At 44.8% G+C, this 21,237-nt stretch overlaps 1 protein-coding gene and 1 long non-coding RNA gene across 2 annotated transcripts in view; one reads left to right on the top strand and one right to left on the bottom strand.

Annotated features, from left to right (window-relative positions):
- MAPK11 (mitogen-activated protein kinase 11) overlaps positions 1-14,073 on the bottom strand; it is a 49,219-nt gene extending 35,146 nt beyond the window's left edge. Inside the window, exon 1 of the mRNA XM_083699446.1 lies at positions 13,808-14,073. Within this exon, the coding sequence (XP_083555572.1) occupies positions 13,808-13,920 (113 nt within the window). The 5' untranslated portion in view covers positions 13,921-14,073. The remainder of the gene's footprint in view (positions 1-13,807) is intronic.
- LOC310825732 overlaps positions 1-21,237 on the top strand; it is a 240,438-nt gene that overhangs the window by 140,604 nt on the left and 78,597 nt on the right. The gene's annotated exons all lie outside the window — the stretch shown is intronic.

The following is a 21,237-nucleotide window of genomic DNA, read 5'->3' as shown; positions in this document are numbered from 1 at the left end:
GGTAGGGTGACGCACGCACCTCAGGCGGCAGAAGTACAAGAAATGGCCCGATCGCTTCTGCCGCTGGCAGCAACAGGGAGGCAATGCTTTACAGAACACCCTGGCTCTTGCTGCAAATTCCCACATACAACATTGCCACTCAAGTTTCCCTCGCCCTCGGGGGGCGAAGCTGAGCAACAACACTTTGAAGCCCACCCCAATTCCCCCAGGCTTTGGCAAGAGCCAGGGCATTCCTGCGGCGGAAATGGTGGTGGGCACGGCGGTGTGCTGGGGGGCGGGGCATGGTGGCGGTGGATGGGCTGCCCCTGTCTATTATATGAATTGGCTGCTGCGGCAGTCGTAATGTCAGGTAACATAAACCCCCTTCGCCTGTTTTCCATGTGAAGACTTTCAAGCAATTAATAAAAATAATTTGATTATTTGTATGCTGCCCATCTGATTGGGTGGCCCCAGCCACTCTGGGAAGCTCCCAACAGAATACTAAAAACACAACAAAACATCAAACATTAACATCTTTCTTCTACAGGGCTGCCTTCAGATGTCTCCTGAAAGTCAGATAGTGGTTTATTTCCAGATTTATTTCCTTACTGGCCCTGCCCCCAATGTAGGACACAGTATATCTGAAGGAGCGTCTCCACCCCTATCGTTCTACCCGGACACTGAGGTCCAGCGCTGAGGGCCTTCTGGCGGTTCCCTCACTGCGAGAAGCCAAGTTACAGGGAAGCAGGCAGAGGGCCTTCTCGGTAGTGGCACCCGCCCTGTGGAACGCCCTCCCACCAGATGTCAAAGAGAACAACTACCAGACTTTTAGAAGACATCTGAAGGCAGCCCTGTTTAGGGAAGCTTTTAATGTTTGATCCATTACTGTATTTTAATATTTTGTTGGAAGCTGCCCAGAGTGGCTGGGGAAGCCCAGCCAGATAGGAAGGGTGGAAATAATAAATTATTATTATTATTATTATTATTATTATTATTATTATTATTAGCCCCACTCCCTGCATATCCATGCCAGTGTGGCAGGGCTAGTAACAGGGACCAACACATGAAACTCCCTTCATGACTAGCTATTGTCATGATTTTACGCACCGCAAGCAGTTTTGGAAAGGCAAGCTTTACGTAAAAGGTAAAGGTAAAGGGACCCCTGACCATTAGGTCCAGTCGTGGCCGACTCTGGGGTTGTGGCGCTCATCTCACTTTATTGGCCGAGGGAGCCGGCATACAGCTTCTGGGTCATGTGGCCAGCATGACTAAACCACTTCTGGCAAACCAGAGCAACGCACGGAAATGCCGTTTACCTTCCCGCTGGAGCGGTACCTATTTATCTACTTGCACTTTGTGCTTTTGAGCTGCTAGGTTGGCAGGAGCAGGGACCGAGCAATGGGAGCTCACCCCGTCGTGGGGATTCGAACCACCGACCTTCTGATCGGCAAGTCCTAGGCTCTGTGGTTTAACCCACAGCGCCACCCGCGTCCCTTATGTACCTGACATTTATTTATCTGTTGGCCCTGAAGATTGAATTTTTGTTTTTTGCAAGCTTTGCGCAAGATGCTCCACCATGAAGTCCCCACTTCTGCGCTCCTACATTTCTAGACTTGGAGCCAAGAGCGAGGGAGCCATTGATAGAAGAGACCTGCATTTCCTTGGGGAAGCCTGTATACTTTGGGTGCTGTGTCATGACTTAGTTGGGACCCTATGTGTCTTCAGGCAACACCAGTGTGTTTAGGATCAGTGACAGCCAGTGGGCACAAAACTGAAGGAACTGCAACCCTATTACAGATCCTAGGCAAAATCAATCAAGTTTATAGAGCAAGCAATTCTAAGGCTTCCAACACCGTCTAGTTTGCCTATTATTTCTCTCCATGCCATTGCCTGCTTGCAGTGAATTCTGAATGCCACACACCTCTGTATATCCAAGATAATGAACAAGTTATTGAGTGGATATGGAAAAGATGCAACTCCAAAGTCTTCCATTATTGAGCAGCTCTTTGCTTTCTTTTCAGTTCGCTCCTAACTTGGAAGCAAGTAACTGATTACAAAAAGAAGACACAAAAATATATAAATTTGAAGCACCACCCTTTTTCAAAATAATCTGCCCCTTAATGGTCTCACTTCCCCCCCTGGTATTAGGTACAAGAATTCCTTTATACATAAAGCAATGGGACATCTGCAAACCTGCTGAGCAGTGTGTGTGAGGCACCGCACATTTCCACTTCCATCATTATGCCTGGAAAAAAATAATTGGCACTCTCACTACACGAATGGTTTTCATAGCTACATGGGCATTAGAAAACAACAACCAGGTGCAATTAGGAAAACACAAATCCTTAATGGGTAGCAAGGGATAAATCTCAGTCTCACAGACTGAGAATTATTTGAAAGAGGAAGATTTATGAAAAAGAAGATAAGCTTCAGATAACAAGAGCAGAATAAATACCCCTCCCCCAGAATGTTAAATTGGAGGCTGAATGATAAATTGGGAGGTCGACCAACTGAGATTTACACATACGTGCACCCCACAGCTACAAGAGAGAAACTTGATATAAGGACAGAGGCGGCTAATTTGTGCTCCATCAAATGTTGCAACTCCCATTTGACCGCTGGACATGGTGCTGATGGGAATAGGGAGCCCAATAACATTTTGAAGGCCAGAAGTCCCTCACCCACACCTGCTGAAAGAACAAGGAACAGTCTATGCAAGCAAAACATTGCAACAAATATGAGGCAGAACACCAAGTAAGCCAAAGTTAATCTACACCGGGCACACAGTCTTCCCTTTTCCCCAGTAGAGTGACTGTTCCCAGAGACACAAGTAAAGAACAAGCCTTGGCCTCATACGTCTTCGGCTGACCTACATAGCGGAAACATGTAATTATTTTGTTGTGCAACTGAGCCCAATGCCTCAGCCCTAAACTTGCCACTTAGGGCCACTTAAAAGCATACCAGATTTCCAAGTAGGATAACATTTCCACGCAGCAAAGTGGGATAGCCATGTGCGGAACATCATGCGTGGCAAATGAGCACACATACTGCAGAGAGGATTCTGAGCTACATGCATCTTGAGTTTCAGTAGTTTGAGTAGATGCGTGGCAGATCTATGATCTTTTTGACACGTAGATGCCAAACTGCTATTGACGTAGGTAGGACATATCTGAAGCTGTTTTTAGAAGCAATTCAATAGCCTCTTGGATACCAGCTTGAGAGCCAGTGTGGTGTAGTGGTTAAGAGCGATAGACTCGTAATCTGGGGAACCGGGTTCGCGTCTCCGCTCCTCCACATGCAGCTGCTGGGTGACCTTGGGCTAGTCACACTTCTCTGAAGTCTCTCAGCCCCACTCACCTCACAGAGTGCTTGTTGTGGGGGAGGAAGGGAAAGGAGAATGTTAGCTGCTTTGAGACTCCTTCAGGTAGTGATAAAGCGGGATATCAAATCCAAACCCTTCTCTTCTTCAGCTTTAAGCTATTCCTCCTTTCAGGTAAGAAAGTGGGAGATGGCCACCAAGCCCCCACCCAACATTTGAAGCCCATGTCCCACACTGTCCCCAAGAGTCCTCCAGACACAGATTTTCAGGTGAGCACAGGCTACAGAAGGGAGGGGCAGATGGGAGAGCCCCACTCTGTGAATGTAAACTGTTCTATTCATGGAAGGAAACGACAGCTGTTGGGTTGTATCCAATACAGCACCAGCAGAGTTCATTCTCCCTACACATCCCAATAGCTGCTCCGGAGCCCCCCAAATCTCTGGAAAACATTTTGAGGAGCACAGGGGCCTGCATGGAAGAGGAGAAGAAATGGAAGTTCTGTTTCACCAGTGGAAGTCCATTAGCAGAACATCAGCATTGGGTAACAACGCTTAGAATTCTGCAGCAGGAATTTTTTTTTTTTTACATCAGTGTAAAAAATGCTTTCCCATCCTAACCATTTTATTTGCAATGAAATTTTATTCACCTTAAAGAAACAGAATCCAGTGAAAGTGGACACAGGGTTGCAACATTAGTTATTTCACATAATGATTCAAATTACTTGGGGGGTGGCAGGAATGGAGCGGGGTTAAGTCCTAGACAAAAAGAGAGTTTGAATAGTACGAATGCTGTAAATGTTTTTTATGTGTACTTTTAACGCCACACACTGTGTCTTAATTTAAACTTTGGTTATAGCAGGTGCAATATGTATCTGACACAGTGCTTCTGACATCAGACGGCAGCTACTTAACTGAGACTGCTCTTTCAAAGGTTGTATGAATTCGCTTAAAAAATGATGATGACGCAAAAACAACTTGTCACTCGCGGGCAAACATTTCTACCAGAAAAGCCAGTCCCTCCATGATGTGTCCTAAAATTAAATTTTTAAGAGATGTGACACAGTTTATGAACTTACTCATTGCAAAACAGGAAGTTTGGTATATTTATTTATTGTTTAATTACCTTTTCATCCTGCCTCTCTCCCAAACAGCTAAGGACTTCATATCAATTTTGTCGTTTCAACAAAACGAAGCTGAGAGACAGCCCAGCAAGTTTCATGGCACAGGGAGGATCTGAACCCAGGTCTTAATAGTCCAGTCCAACACTCATTAGGAAGGAAATAATTCTCAGCCAAAGGCTGCATTCACTTTCAGGGTCTGCATGCCAAGGTGGGCCAGAGCAAACTGAAGGCCAAAGTCCCTTCCTCTCCAAGGTTTCCCCCAAACAATCTGAGACTGCACCTGTGTGAAGCCAACTTCTCCTTTGCCCTTTCCATGCCTCTTCTGGTTCTGGGAGACCAAAGGGGATGAGTTTGTCACAGCAGGAAGGGGAAGACACCCATGCCTCTTCACCAGCCTGAATCATCCCTGCCTCTTGGTCTCCTCCCTTTCCTGCTTTAGCTTCTTCCTCTGATTCTTGACTTATCTCTGACACAGACTTGCCTCACTCACTTCAGCTTCCTACACCTCCTTTCCCCAGTCTTCTCCCTCTGACCACTCCTTGTTGTCCCACCACCACTCCCCTGGTTCTGAGTCTTCTTCCTTGGGGGGGGGGGTTCCCCAGCTGTTTCCTCACACCATTCCACTGCATCCAACCAGTCCATGATACGACATGACTGAAGAGTAAATAACATTTGGCAAAAGTCAGTGGCTTCTAGTCACATTTCTCAATCCAGGAAAACAAGAGGAATTAGCCCCTTTCAAAGATCCATTCCAGGCAGAGAGAAGCACTCAAAGGAGGACACAGAGAAAGGCCAGTGAGGAGGGTGGCCTGGAAAGTCCCACAGGCTGGTTCCCAACACAGAAATCATAGAATTTAAAGCTGGAAGGAACTCTCAGGATCATCTAGTTCACCCTGCAACACTGGTGTTATCAGCTATCCAAGAACTTGTTACAGACCCTTAGATGATAGATTAGATAGATAGATAGATAGATAGATGATAGATAGATAGATACGATAGATGATAGATAGATAGATAGATGATAGATAGATAGATAGATAGATAGATGATAGATAGATAGATGATAGATAGATAGATGATAGATAGATAGATGAGATAGATAGATAGATGATAGATAGATAGATAGATAGATGATAGATAGATGATAGATAGATGATAGATAGATAGATAGATAGATAGATAGATAGATAGATAGATGATAGATATAGATGATAGATGATAGATAGATAGATGATAGATAGATGATAGATAGATAGATGATAGATAGATAGATAGATAGATAGATAGAAAGATAGATAGATGATAGATAGATAGATAGATAGATAGATAGATAGATGATAGGTAGATAGATGATAGATAGATAGATGATTGATAGATAGATAGATAGATGATAGATAGATAGATGATAGATAGATAGATTAGATAGATGATAGATAGATAGATGATAGATAGATGATAGATAGATAGATAGATAGATAGATAGATAGATAGATAGATGATAGATAGATAGATAGATAGATAGATAGATAGATAGATATAGATAGATAGATGATAGATAGATAGAGATTGATTTTTACTTGGTATTATAGGTCAGGACATTAATAGGTAAGATGTTAAATTGTTTTTATATGCCACAACTGCAGCAGGAGTATTGTTAGCCCAGAAATGGAAACAAGAAGAAATTCCGACAAAAGAAGAATGGCAGACGAAATGAATGTGCTATGCAGAATTGGACAAAATGACAGGAAGGATTCGAAACCTGCGGGACCAGAGATTTACAGAAGATTGGAAGAAGTATATGAATTATTTGAAGAGCAACTGTAATCAACAAATTACGCTAGTAGGACTACAAGAAGTTTTGTAAGGAGAAATATACGAAGTGTTACAAAGTAGAAAAAGATAGAGATATTGGTTATGTGTTTGAAATGTAATAGGGAAGATAAGAAATGCATACTGAGAGATTAGATTGGAAAATTTTGAGACAGGATTGATGGAAGTCAAAAATTTGAATAAGATGTAAAAGTATGTTTAATTACTGCTGAAAATGATATGTTAAAAAAAACCTTAAAAAAGATAGATAGATAGATAGATAGATAGATAGATAGATAGATAGATAGATGATAGATGATAGACAGATGATAGATAGACAGATGTTTACAAGAGTCCATTATTATTATTATTTTATTTAAATTTTGAAGTTTTACCTTCCACTCAGTATTCTAAGTAGTAGTAGTAGTAATAATAATAATAATAATAATAATAATAATAATAATAACCTAACAATAAGGCAACAATCTAGAAAAAATACGAAGCACCCATTTATTGCATCTCCAAACAAAAACCTGCGAAGCTGAACCTTGGCTGAATGATACCTGAATCATATGATTTTTCACAGTAACTAACCCCCTGAGCTACTTTTCTGTTGTGCCCAATTAAGAGTTACCTGTAAGCTGAAAGTCTGGATGTTCTTTTATTAGCATATATCCGTCCAATTAATTGATAGCCCTGTGCCAACATTTACGAAAGCAGTAGGAAATCTCTGGCCCGTGGGCACAAATTAAACCTCCCACAGGTCCAAAGTTGGCCCATGAACCAGTCTGTCCCACACCCACAAGCCCCACACCTGACATCAGGAAAAGATGGAGTTTAAAGTTGGCTCCCGATTGTTCCTTAAGGTCAAAGTAATAATTCTGGAAAACTCGATCAGCACAGGGCTAAAATAATAATCGAGCCAAGATTTATCATTCATTTCTGTAGTTTTGCATGGCAGAATATAACTCAGAGGCTGGTAGCAGGGGTAAGTCTTGCTGTGAAAACGGATGGAGACCCCCCTGAGAAGCACAGGCTGTTTCTCATTCCCAAATCAGCATTGTTTCCAATGATATCATTGTTCTCCTGCCTTAAGTCAACACTCGCGTTACCCTGTTTGCCAACAGCCGCATCACTTACACAAACACAAAGGGGAAATCAAGGGAGCAAGTGAGAGGGAAGGAAACCAGGGAACCAAATAACCTGCAGCAGACAGCGAGCAGCAGATTTCTGCAGCTTTTCTCAGAAAGATGTTATCAATAAGCTCTTAAAACAGTCCTGCAAATAATTCGCAGTATCGACACAAGGCTACTTTGGCTTCCCAGAAACTAAATTTCATTTCTGATTCACACAGTGACTCTGCAAAATCACTGGCATTGCTACAGGGAAGAAGTCAATGTGTTGACAAGAGAGGCAGGCTGTAAACACACACACACACAGTTGTTTCCCATTATTAAGAGTGCAAACCATGGCATTGTCCAACTGATGTATCCCTGTGACTTATCAAATATTGCAAATCATGCAAGCTTTTACCTCCACAATAATCTTGAGGCTAAGCAGATAGGATAAGGAAATTCTGTGGTCACCATGAGATCACTTTTTCTTCTAAGGAATTGGCATGTAAGCAATGTAAGGGGTCCGGCTGCAGAGCTTTGCATGCAGAAGGTCTCAGGTTCAGCCCCCATCATTCCTAGGGCTGGGGAATGCTCCTGTCTGAAACCCTAGTGAGCCACAGCCAGTGCACAGACATTACCAAGGAAGACGAGCCAATGGACCAACTCAGAATAAGGCAGCTCTTCTTAACATGTAGTCAGAGGCCACCAAGTCTGTTGGAAGCTAAGCAGGTCTGTGTCCGGTTAGTGCCTAGATGGGAGACCTCCTGAGACCCACATGTTGGGTTCCATAGCACTACTTCAAGGAATGCCGCTCCCGACCAGGACCCTTCAACCATCATCTGAGGCCCTTCTTCATGTGCCCTCCTCCACAAGAGTCCAGAGGGCAGCAACATGAGATCAGGCCTTTCCTTGGTGGCTCTCCCCAGGGAAGCTCGCCTGGTGCCTTCATTACATATCTTTAGGCCCCAGGCAAAAATATTTCTCTATAAAACCAGACCTTTGGCTGACTAACCTTCTATGGCCTGTGGGAGTGGGGGCTTATTGGTTTGTTCCTGTTTTATTACGTATTTTGTGTTCTCATTTTGTATTTTTTTGTTGTGAGCCTCCTATGAGGGATGGAGGGCAATATACAAATTTAATAAATAAAATAAGCAAATAATGAAGACAAGTATGATATAGAAGATAAATAATCAAACAAGCAAACAAACAAACAGATGACCACTTCCTTCAAGCATACAAAACTGCCTTATCAGTATATCCTACCTTTCCCCCCATTATTCACTTATTTTATAGTCAGTCTGTTGGTTCCTAGTCTAGACCAGTCTACTCCCTCCGTCAGAGGATGCTGCCCAAAAGTCTTTCCCCCAAATGCTGCTATGTGACGTTACCTTTTTATTTGGGGATGCTCAGGGCTGAACTGGGAAGCTTCTGAAGCATGTATATGAAAAGGAACCCAACATTTCTAGGCCAGGCCTTCTCAAGTGCAAGATTATTATTAGCCTTCTTTGGTCACCATCATGAGCCTTCATGGTTCCAATCGTCTGAAGAAACATCTCTCTGGTCTTATCAGCAGTCACTGTTTAGACAGCTGAGGCACAATATGTTCCCTGCCGTAGCACTGACACACCGAGCGTGTGAAAACAGAGACACTAAAATGCTGCTTTTGTCTGCAACACACAAGAAACCGAATGCATGCACATGCCAACACAATGAATTCTGGGCTTTTCCACCACGTCATAACCCACAGCCAGGGCTTTCAACCTCCTGCACCCTCCAAAGTACATGACCAGATTATACCTTTGCTTCAAGCACACTGAGTGGATTCAGATGGTGTTGTTTTTACCCATCACACAACAGCAATCTCCTGCGGATGAGTTCTTTAACACGTCCTGGACACCCGTGGCATCATAGTTTGAGCAAGCCTCGTGCTTTAAGGCAGACAAAAGAGGCTAATTGAGAGCTTCCCAGTTCCACCAGCATCACACCAAGAGGTCCCAGCAAAAATCGCCACTCAATGACTGTGTTCACTCGAGTAGCAGCCCCAGTCATCGAAAACATTTGGCATTTACATAATACATTTTGAGTACTCAAATCACTGCTTGGTAATCCTTACAAAAGCCAAATAAGAACTTAAGAACATAAGAAGAGGCCTGTTCGATCAGACCATCTGGTTCATCTAGCTTGCACCTTGCTTTCAGCAGGGACTAGCAAATGCCTCAGGGAAACTTGCAAGCAGGGCTTGAAGGCAACACTTGTTCTCCTTGTAAGCCCAGCTTCTAGTATACGGCCATGGACATTCCCAATTAGCTATTCAGGACACAGAACTGCTGATATAATTATCCTCTTGAATTTCTCTGTTCTCCTTTCAAAGCTGTTTTAGCTAGCAGCCAGTACCATCCTGTGGCACCCTGAGTTCCATAAATTGACACTGCATTTTCTGAAACAGGACTTCATTTTTTGGCTATTCTGAGCCTATTGCTGCTCAACCTATAAGAGGGGAAAGTTAGTCTTTAACCACTTTCTCCATAAAGTTCTTAATAGTTACAAAAAAATTCCCCTTTAATCCTGTATCTTGTAGACTAAAAAGCTTCAGATCCTTTCAACTCTCCTCACGGGGAAAAGATCTCCAAACTCCAGATAGAAGTATTTGTTCTTTCCTGTAGGTTTCCCATTGCTGTGAGATGTTGCACTGTTCCTCACCAGGAGAGCCATCTCACCCTCAGGTAACATGGTACCCACCCGCCGTAACATGGACGTGTGATGTCACATGCACACGCCTGCAGGTGTGTGTTTGTGTGTGATGTTGCACATCTGAGTTGCGGCGATGGCTCCTCTTCCTCCTCCTTTCCACATCCAGTGAGACACCCTTCTCTTTTTTCTTCATTTTTTATTTTTACTTTTCAAATGTATACATTTTCACTAGTTTTACAATCAATTTAACATTTAAAAATTTGACTTCCTTCCCCCTCATTATTTTTTAATATCTTCTGCATATCCAAATTCATTTAGCTTGTTCATTTAATTATCTATTCTAAATATATATTCTTGTTAAACTGCAGTTTATTACAAGAATCCTGCTAAATGTTTTTTATCTGTTTGCAATTTAAATATTCAATAAACCAGTTCCATTCTTTTATAAACCAGTTCCATTCTTTCTATAAATATTCAATAAACCAGTTCCATTCTTTTATAAAAATTTTGCTATCTTGATTTCTTATTCTTCCGGCAAGTTTCGCCATTTCTGCATATTCCATATGGTTTTGTATCCATTCTTCTTTGCTGGGTCCATGCACCTACAGCCCCCTGGAGTTGGCTCCTACGCAGAGCCGTCTTTCCCATTGGGTTTAGTGGTGTGTTGCGCCAGGGCGCCGGCCTCTCGGGGCGCCCCAGTGAATGGGGGAGCTGTGTGGCTTCCTGGCGACCTCCCCTTTCCGTGCAGGCCTCCCAGCTGCGCCCCGTCAACCATATGACTGGCGGGCATGCAGCTTGCCTCCCAAGCCTCCGCGGGAGGAGAGTGATCCCCTCAGAGGCTTGGGAAAAGGTTGACAACTCTGGGAAACAGGGTGTGAGTGTGTGTGTGTGTGTGTGTGTGGTGGAGGGATCTTTGCACCACAGCGCCAGATATGCTTAAGACGGCCCTGCTCCTACGCTGCTCACATATTCCTAATGTGGCCGCAGCAAAGACTTACATAAAAGCATTATGAGGCCGGCACTTTGCTTTCAGTCCCTTTCCAAGAAATTTGAAACGCAAGAGTATTTCCTATCATTGCACACTAAGTTGATGCCTCCGGCAAGGTGTTTACCACAACCTCAAGGCGCATTTCCTGTACACTCACAGGACCCCGTCAGGGTGCACAGGTAACGCTGCAAATTGTTTATGACTCAGTGTTTTGGGGCCTTTGTTACCTGACTATCCTCTTTGCCGTTTTTGCTGTCAAACCGCAAAGTTTGGACAGATCCTTTGGCCATTTCCCCCATAGACAGCTTCGGGTTTCACCCTTATGAATGAACTGGCATCATCCACACACTTCACTGCTCCAAATGGTTCATGAAGAAGCAAAACAGCAGCAGTCCCAATGCATCTTTGGGGAAAAACCAGTGCTTATTTCCCTCCATTATGGAAACAGTCAATTCACTCCCATTCTCTGCTTTCTACTGACCACACAAAAGCAGGAGCTTGTGATGAAAACCTTACAGTATTTAAAGAGGTTTAAAGACTGTCTCAAGGCAAATCCAAAAAAATGTAGTATAAACACTGACAACTGGGAAACACTGGCCTGCGAGCGCTCCAGTTGGAGAACAGCCTTTACCAAAGGTATCATGGGCTTTGAAGACACTTGAACTCAGGACGCAAGGAAGAAACATGCTAGGAGGAAGACACGCTTGGCAAATCCATACCATGATCAACTCCCGCCCGGAAACCAATGTCCCCACTGTGGAAGGATGTGTGGATCCAGAATAGGTCTCCACAGTCACTTATGGACTCATTGATAAAACTGTGTTTATGGAAGACAATCTTACTCGGCTACGAGTGATCGCTAAAGAAGACAGTATTTATATATTCTTTTCTTTATTGCATTTCTGTCCTCCACACATCCTTTTCCTCCGTGGACTATACATAGGACTCTTTTTTTAGGGAAGGGCCATAGCTAAGTGGTAGAGCTTGGCTGCAGAAGTTCACAGCTTCAATTCCCAGCATCTCCACATAAAATTGGGAGAGAACCGTGCCTGAAACCTGGATAACTGTTGCCAGTCAGTGAAGACAATACTGAGATAGATGGACTCATGGTGAGTACCGATCACTTACCCAGGCACTCACCAGGCCCAGAGACGCTGCCTAGTTTCCACAACTTTGCTTGCTTCCAACCATGCCCTAAACAAGTGACAGCTAACATCATAACTATTGCTAAATCATTGCTTCTGGCTTGCACAACAGAGCCAACACAAGGCCAGCCCCCACCCCCAATGTTGCATGCAATGTCATGAGTGACTGGAAAAACGATAAAAATGTTCCAGAGTTTCTCAAACTGTTTTCAGACTACAACACCCATCATCCATAGCTAGCAGGGCCAGTAGTCAGGGATGATGGAAACTGTTGTCTGAAAGCAGCTTGAGACTCAAGTTTGGGAAACACCGTTTCAGAGGAAGGTTATCTTAAGCTGCCATGCAATGCTTTTAAAGCTACTCAAAGGTGGTGGCAGAGAACCGGGTCTAATATTTCGCTCATCCAGAGGGGAAATCAGTCTGTATTTTCATGCGCTGCTCCCAGTTCCTAAAAGCACACTTAGGACTTGACCACAATGGCTGTGTGAATAAAAGCACTGCCCTGCCACAGTCCCATTCAGCAGTGCAGTTCGGTGGAGGAGGAGGTCTTAAAAATAGTCTGGGGAAACCTCTTTCAATGGCTGGCATGGCCCAGGGTTACCCTTAGCAACCCACGAGGAATTCCAGGCTGAATGGCATTGTGAGAGCGCAGCTCAGCTCTGTCTCTCTCTGTGTGTTCTCCGAACTCCCGGTGGGGGCAGGGAAAAGGCAGGAAAATGAGCACAGCCCACCCCTACCCATGACACACAGCACAGGGCTATAGGTCAACACACACATGCACTCCATGGGAAGGGGTCCTACCTATTGTTATACTATGCACCTTGCACGCAGCTGACCGCAAATACACACTCAGGCTCTGCACACACAAAACACAAGACAAAAATGAATCATTTTCTTACTATTCTATATAGGTGTTTGTGTTTGTGTGTGTATACCTATGGACGCGCTCCTGTTCAGAGCACCTAACCCACCTTGAATCTCTTGTTCTCTACCCCAAAATCATTATCCCGGGTGAAATATGATCGGTTTGTACATTGCATATGCACATTTTCCTGTATGCACACCCAACGTCCACCCCCTTCGCCTGGCCTACTAAGGCACACATGTCAATCCATCACCTGTGCACCTGCTTTCCAACCAAGCAGCTACCAGGGGCGGGTTCGCACCTGCCTCCCAGCGTACCTTCCCCTACGTGTACCTAACATCCCAGGTGGTCTCCACACCCAGCTACCCGGTGGGTATACAAGCCTAAGGTGGCTGGCTTTCGCCCATACATCCGGGAGGGGGGACTTAACTAGGGCAGCTGCGTAGAACATTGCCTGTGCGTACAATCCGCGCAGGTGTCGACCCCCCCCCGCAAAAAATAGCAAAACACAAAACCCTGGACGCATGCAGATCCCGGGGACGCCTTGTCTATGGGCGCACCCATTGTGCGCGCTGGCTCTCCATGCACCAGGCAGGCCTAGCGGCTCCAGCGCCCAGCTGCTGGCTGGCATTGTTTGCTTCCCGCAGCTCCGGCGAGGGAAAAACCCTTTTGCACGGCTGGAGCGGAGCCTTTTTTGCCCGAGGCTCACCGCACACCTTCTGCTGCTGCCGATGCGCAGCAAAGCAGCCCCCCTTTCCGGAGCAGCCTCCACCTACCATACGGAGCCGTACGCCCCCGAGCCCACCGGGGTCAGGTGCTGGTAGCGCTGGGGCACCTCCCACACCGTCTTGTTCAGCTCCTGCTTGTAGAAGCCGCCTCGCTCGGACATTTTCCCCCAGCCGGCAGCGCCGGCAGCACAAGCAGAGGCAGAGGCAGAGGCGGAGGCGGAGACCCAGCCAGGCAGCTCCAGCTGGAAGTTGCAGAGCCAGCTAGCCAGCCAGCCAGGAAGCCACCGCCGGCAGGGAGGAGGCGGTTAGGGGGAGGGGAAAAGGGAGGAGGAGGAGGAGGAGGGACAGGATGAATGAAGTCGAGGGAAAGGGAGAAGGAGCCGAGGGGCGGAACCTCCCCTCGAAAAGGGGGCTCCCGGCTGATCAGAAGGAGCTGCCGGCCTCTAGCATTGTAACTAAAGGTTGGTGGAAGGGAACTCCGGCCATTAAAGTAGATGTGCTGGCGCGCCTTAGGCCAGGAAGCCCCAGGTGGACCGCCAGGTAGTGCTGCGACTGGAACCTCTTGGAAGGGCCCCCCAGGGTCATATACAGTGCCGAATTTACGCATAAGCTAAACAAGCTATAGCTTAGGGACCCACTCTCTTGCCCCTCCCCCCAAAAAGGAGAAAAATGGATGTACATTTCCAAAATATAAGATGTTATTGTTGTTGTTGTTCAGTCGTTTATTCGTGTCCGACTCTTCGTGACCCCCAGAGCACGCCAGGCACTCCTGCCTTCCACTGCCTGCCGCAGTTTGGTCAAACTCATGTTTGTATCTTCGAGAACACTGTCCAACCATCTCATCCTCTGTCGTCCCCTTCTCCTTGTGCCCTCCATCTTTCCCAACATCAGGGTCTTTTCCAGGGAGTCTTCTCTTCTCATGAGTATTGGAGCCTCAGCTTCACGATCTGTCCTTCCAGTGAGCACTCAGGGCTGATTTCCTTAAGAATGGATGGGATATAAATATAAGAATGGATAAAAATATAAGATAAAAAGCAAATAAAATAAAACCTACATACAGCAACAGTGTTTTGTGTTGTGTAGGCTCCTGTGATGTAAGTACTGTAATGGGCTCCGCGTGCTAGCCTGCTCCCTAAAATACCACCGGTTTGCTTATTTCTATATAGAGGGTGCCTACATTCTGCATGGACTTTGCATTCTGCATGGACGTTTCAACAATTACTTTGACAAAATACACACTTTGTTATGTGCAAATGGCTTTAGATACCTATTAGGTCCATAAGTTACCATATAGTATATACAGTGGTACCTCTGGTTGCGAACGGTATCTGTTCCAGAGGCCTGTTCGCAACCTGAAAAGAACGCAACCCGCATCTGCACACACTCGGGTCACGATTCGCCATGTCTGCTCATGTGCGTGTCTGCGCATGCGCAAGCCGAGTGGCGAAACCCAGACGTAACCCTTTCTGGTACTTCCAGGTCGCTGTGGGATGCAACCTGAAAAAACGTATCATGAAGCAAACATAACATGAAGTACGACTGTATTCAACAAAAAACAGCAACAATTTGTTGTTGACAAAGGACAGCTGTACATATAAAGGGCCCCATTAGCTTCAGTAGCTTAGGGCCTCATCAGACCTAAATCCAGCCCTGCGGCAGGGTCATATAGTTCCTTCTTCTTCTTTGGCGATCACTTGTAGCCGAGTAAGATTGTCTTCCATAAATACAGTTTTAACAGTGAGTCTGTCAGTGACTGTGGAGGCCAGTTCTGGATCCACACATCCTTCCACAGTGGGGACATAGGTTTCCAGATGGGAGTTGATCACGGTGAGGATTTGCCAAGCGTGCCTTCCTCTTAGCGTATTTCTCTCTTTCGTCCTGAGTTTGAGCGTCTTCAAAGCCCATGGCACCTTTGGTGAAGGCTGTTCTCCAATTGGAGCACTTGCAGGCCAGTGTTTCCCAGTACATTTTTTTAAAGATTTGCCTTGAGAGAGTCTTTAAACCTCTTTTGTTGACCACCAGCATTATGCTTTCCATTTTTAAGTTTGGAATAGAGTAGTTGCTTTGGAAGATGATAATCAGGGATCTGAACAACATGACCAGTTCAACTAAGTTGATGTTGAAGAATCATTGATTCTACAGTGGTGATCTTTGCTTTTTCTAGAACACTGGCATTAGTTCACCTGTCTTCCCAAGTGAGGGTAATTTTTTTCAGAGACACCATTGATGGAATCTTCGAGGAGTTGGAGATGGCGTTTATAAGTGGTCCATGTTTCACAAGCATACAGTAAGGTTGGTAGTACAATAGCTTTGTAAACAAGCATTTTGGTTTCCCTGTGGTGCAGGAATCTTTGCCCAACGTGGTGCTCAAACTCATGATGCTGAGAGTTTCATGCTATCCCGTAACACCCATCATTTGTTACCATTGGCCCCACTGGCTGGGGCTGATGGGAGCTGGAGTCTTTGACAACATCTGAAGGTCCCCCAGCCCTGTTCTGCAAATCTAATTGTCCTTCAGCAAATCAGGATGGGGATGATAACACACACAGCACCAGCCCCCTAACCTGTTCTTAATTCCATATCCATGAAGGCATATAGTCCATGAACTAGCACCTATCATTGCCTTTGACTATGGCCTTTAACTGGGAGAGGGTAATATTTTTGTTTCTTACTATGTTATGCATTTTTATTTTTTTTTATTGTAAAGCGCCCTGTGATCCTGCGATGAAGGGAGGTATAGACATTTAAATAATAATACTAGAATTAAATAATATACCAGAAAAAAACAAACACCCCCTAGCTGTTCGGATTGTCATTGCCACATAAAAGCAGAGTTGAGGCCCATCAATTCTGGTTTCCTAGTGACTTCCCTAAACTCTTCTTTGCAGGCACCTTGGTTTTCAGCAGCAACTATTGCTGTTTACATATTTTCCTCTAGAGGGGATTAAAATGGCTTGGAATGCTAATGAACACAACACCCCAGAGAACATTTCCAAATTAATTACGCGAACATTTTCCACTGTCTTGTTTTATGGTGCCTTGCCATAATTGTGGATAACAAAGCCAGTGCTGTCAATGCGATGTTCAAAGTTTCTCCCCCAGGTAGAATTGTGTTTTGTCTAGAATAGCTTCAAGCAAAACCTGAACAGCCACATTTAATTTATGCGAGTCTGAGGTCAAATTGTAGTCTGGAGAAACAAATGAATTATAAATATGGGAGACCAAAGGCCACCAGTGTTTTCTCCTTGGCAGTGATTGAGTGGAGAAGGACACATCATTGTGCCATGCCCCTCTTCTGAACATTCTGAATTTACCCAGCTGGGTGGTTTTCGTCTCCATGTTCTGTGCATCAAATAGCCAAATATTTTGAATCTGATAATGCCTGTGTGAACAAAGCTTCTGCTGAAAAAGTATTGGATAGTAGTTTTCCAGGGAACCCAATGAATCCTCAGTGACTTATTTGAATGTGTGTGTGCAGTCCCAATTATAGAAGATCAGCATGACTGTGTCAACAATATACGGTACCTACAAAGTGCATTCTGTCATTCTAAGAATTCTGGGCAATGTAGTTGCAATTCCCAGAAAGCCTTAACAAACTAGTGTCCACAATTCTGTTCCTTATGATTAATCGGAATCTCCTTGCAAGTTGAATCCATTGGTTCTGGTCCTAGCCTCTGTAGATGGAGAAAACAAGGCTCCTCCATCTTCCATGAGACAGCCTTTCAGATGTTGGAAGATGGCCATCATATTTTCTTTCAGTTTCCTCTTTACCAGGCTAAACTTACCCAGCTCCTTCAACCATTCCTCATAAGGCTTGATTTCCAGACCCTCCTCTGCACATGTTTCAACTTGTCAATATCCTCCTTATTGTGGTGCCCAGGACTGGACACAGTACTCTAGGTGTGGTCATACCAAGGCAGAATAGAACAGGATTATTACTTCTCTTGATCCGGAAACTATACTTGTCACTTTTTTCCAGGATGATGAGGAACCATTAGTGAACAGACAGTTGATATTCGTGTTGAAGGCAGCTGAAGTGAAGATGTACCCAGGGTTTGTATCCCTTGCTCAACAGCCAAAGGTTAGCTGCTTCTAACTTGTCTTCTACAAAGGAAGATGCGTATGAATCTAAGAAGCTAGTTGTGTTCTCTCCCCAGCCCTTGTAAGTAGCAATTTTCAGTGTTGCTTGGTGCATGGTGAAAACAAATGCTATTGGAACTGAAAGAAGCAAGCAAATCGTAACCCGGGTACTTGAAAGATTGTTTGCAAGCACATGTGTTGCGCATTTGGTGGTTTCCTGTTTTAGGAGGCGACCCATTTCGCTTTCGTGAAGAAAGTTGTGCATTGTTTTACACCACAAGATAGCAGTCTTTTCCTGGGAAACAAATTCACAGTACTGCAGTTCATGTGTTTATTGCATCAACATATTATATCCGTTCCAGATACAGAGTTTTTCAGCCTTGCCTCTGTACGTGGAGAGTTTCCACTGGATAATTTTTCAGGTGTCAAGTGCACGGACTTGTTGCACTGAGACCTGAACTTAACCTTGGCTGGATGGTGCTCAGACAAAACAGTTGGCCATCTTGCAGGACTATGTTACGTGAATGTAGTTTGCATGTTGGGGAAATGCTGTAACATGCACAGATGTTCTTTGATTAATCATTCTCTTTAACGTGGCAAGTCATTGTAGTCCCCATTTAACAGATCATTAAGTTGTAGTGTTCTGATGAGAACAGTGTTCCTTTGCATTTATTTAGTTATCAACCTAATTTATGTTCACACACGACAGATACTGTTGGTAGGTAATGGTGGCGTTCCATCTGTTCCGGATATAACTGCACTTTCTTCTAATGCATTAAGATTGTAGCCTGGGGATTCTGTTATAGATTTGGCCATTATTGCTGAGGCCCAAGCAGCTTCCATGGCACAAAGTGCCGTTCAACAGCTTAGCTTGGTGTGCCAGATGCAACTTCTCCTAAGCAAAGACAGACTTGCAAAAGTTATGCATGTCTTGGTAAAAGCCAGTCTTGATTGCTGTGATCCATTACATATAACACTGGTCCTTAAATAACTACATTTGCTCCCAACATGTTTCTGAACACAATTCAGAGTGCTGGTGCTGACCTGTAAAGCCCTAAATGGCCTCGGCCCAATATACCTGAAGGAGCGTCTCCACCCCCTCATTCAGCCCAGACACTGAGGTCCAGCTCTGAGGGCCTTCTGGCGGTTCCCTCACTGTGAGAAGTGAGGTTACAGGGAACCAGGCAGAGGGCCTTCTCAGTAGTGGTGCCCGCCCTGTGGAAAGCCCTCCCATCAGATGTAAAGGAAATAAACAGCTATCTGACCCTTAGAAGACATCTGAAATATTTAAATATTCTGTCAGGAGCCACCCAGAGTGGTTGGGGAAACCCAGCAAGATGGGCAGGTATAAATAATAAATAATAATTATTATTATTTGCTACCCCTGTTTCAGAACTGTCCTGCTTCCGAGGTGAGGTAAATGGCAACCAGGCAGAGGAGATGATGATATGGGGTGTCTGCCAGGGACTATAAAGCGGTGCACATTCTTCTAAATTTTAGGCACCAGATTAAAAGTATTTCCTCCAAAGTTTTTAATTAGATGCCATCGCCTCCAGTCTGGAACTCCCTGTCCATTGACATTAGGTAGACACCTTCGCTGTGCTGTTTTCAATAACTGCTTAAAACCTTCATGTTTAGGCAAGCATACCCAGATATGTAAAGCTGACATGCATTTTAATATTCTTTTATATAATGTATGTTTTTAATTGCTGATACTATTTATATTTAGATTTTTAAAGGTCTACTTGTTTTTCATGTCTGACTTTTTATGGATAATTTTAATGCATGTTTTATATTTTCTGTAAACTGTTTAAGCCATTTTCCCCTTTTAAACAATTAAGCAGTATTTAAATTCTGCTAAATAAATGTTAAAAAGAGGACACTGGTGGTGCTGTGGTCTAAACCACTGAGCCTCTTGGACTTGCTGATTGGAAGGTCGGCAGTTCACAGCCCCGCAATGGAGTGAGCTCCTGCTAACCTAGCAGTTCAAAAGCATACCAGTGCAAGTAGATAAATAGGTACCGCTCCAGTGGGAAGGTAAACAGCGTTTCCATGCGCTGCTCTGGTTTCGCCAGAAGCAGCTTAGTCATGCTAGCCACATGACCCAGAAAAACTGTCTGCAGGCAAATGTCGGCTCTCTCAGCCAGTAAAACGAGATGAGGGCCACAACCCCAGAGTCATTCGCAACTGGACTTAACTGTCAGGGGTCCTTTACCTTTACAAATGTTAAAAATATATATCACACTTCCTTCTCTTCCACCATCCAAACAGTCAATCAACCTTGTTGGCCTTAATAGCACTCATCACCTTCCTAAGTAATGCTCAGGTGGTGCAGAGAGACCCTACTGCTCATGCCCAGTGCTGGATGACTATAGGTCATACATAACCATCTCAAGCATTAGCCATTTGCATTGGCAGTAGAGTTCTCTTGATCAGAGCTATGGGCTAGCTGAGGCATCACAGACCCTAAACTAAGGATACCAGATTTTTTTCAAAGAATCTAGGGACACTTCTTTTTTTTGAAAAGAGAAAAAAAGTTACTAAAAAAGGTTATTTTTTTATTTCTTTAAAGAAGTAATATCTTCTCTTCTGTGGTCTCCTCTGTCGTGCAGCCTTCCTCTGGGCCTTGGCCTGCTCTCTTGGAATGCTAGCCGCCGTGGAGTAGGCTTGGGTCGGGCCTGGGCTCGGCCATGTGTCCTTGCCCGCCTGATGCTCTCCTACCTCTCCTCCTAAGCGGCAGCAGTGGCGCGGCAAGGCCAGGGCTCCCCTCTTTTTTCTCCTTCATCTTTCTCTCTATTCCTTTTCCTTCTCCTCTCTTCTTTCTCGCTGCGTCAGCTCCGGGGTTTTCCTGGCCCCGGAGCGCTGCTGGGCAGTCAGCCAGCTGGTCCCCATATGATGTGTCTTGTGCCATTGAACCAATCACGCAACATTCATCCCCTACTAATAAATCTACAACACTTAAAATATAAATCCGGGAACATTAAATGAAATCCGGGGACATTCCAAGGACGGATTTTGTCCGGGGACAGATTTGTAAATCCGGGGACTGTCCCCAGGAAACGGGGACATCTGGTAACCATACCCTAAACTGGTTTAAGAGGACCTGTGCTTTCGTAATCAATGACCTACTGCGTCAGAGGCATGAAGTGATCTGAGATCATTCAACTGATAAAGCAAAACAGGTCTGCGCAAAAGCCGCATCATTGCCCTTATTGCAGACACACTTCCAATACACTGTCTTGCGTCATTATGACATTTCAGTATACTTCTGACGTGTGCCCTCAGATTTGTTTACATAGCCGGTCGGTATTTTGATTCCAGCAGCACCACGCTGACCTCGCCTTTCCTTCCAGATGCCTGTTTGGAAACCTCAATGCCGCCCCAAGGTCCGCTTGTAC

This window comes from Podarcis gaigeae, assembly GCF_964106915.1.
Source record: "Podarcis gaigeae genome assembly, chromosome: 10".
Taxonomy (NCBI): domain Eukaryota; kingdom Metazoa; phylum Chordata; class Lepidosauria; order Squamata; family Lacertidae; genus Podarcis; species Podarcis gaigeae.
Note: the sequence above shows the minus strand (reverse complement) of the source record. Positions and strands in the feature narration are given on the sequence as shown.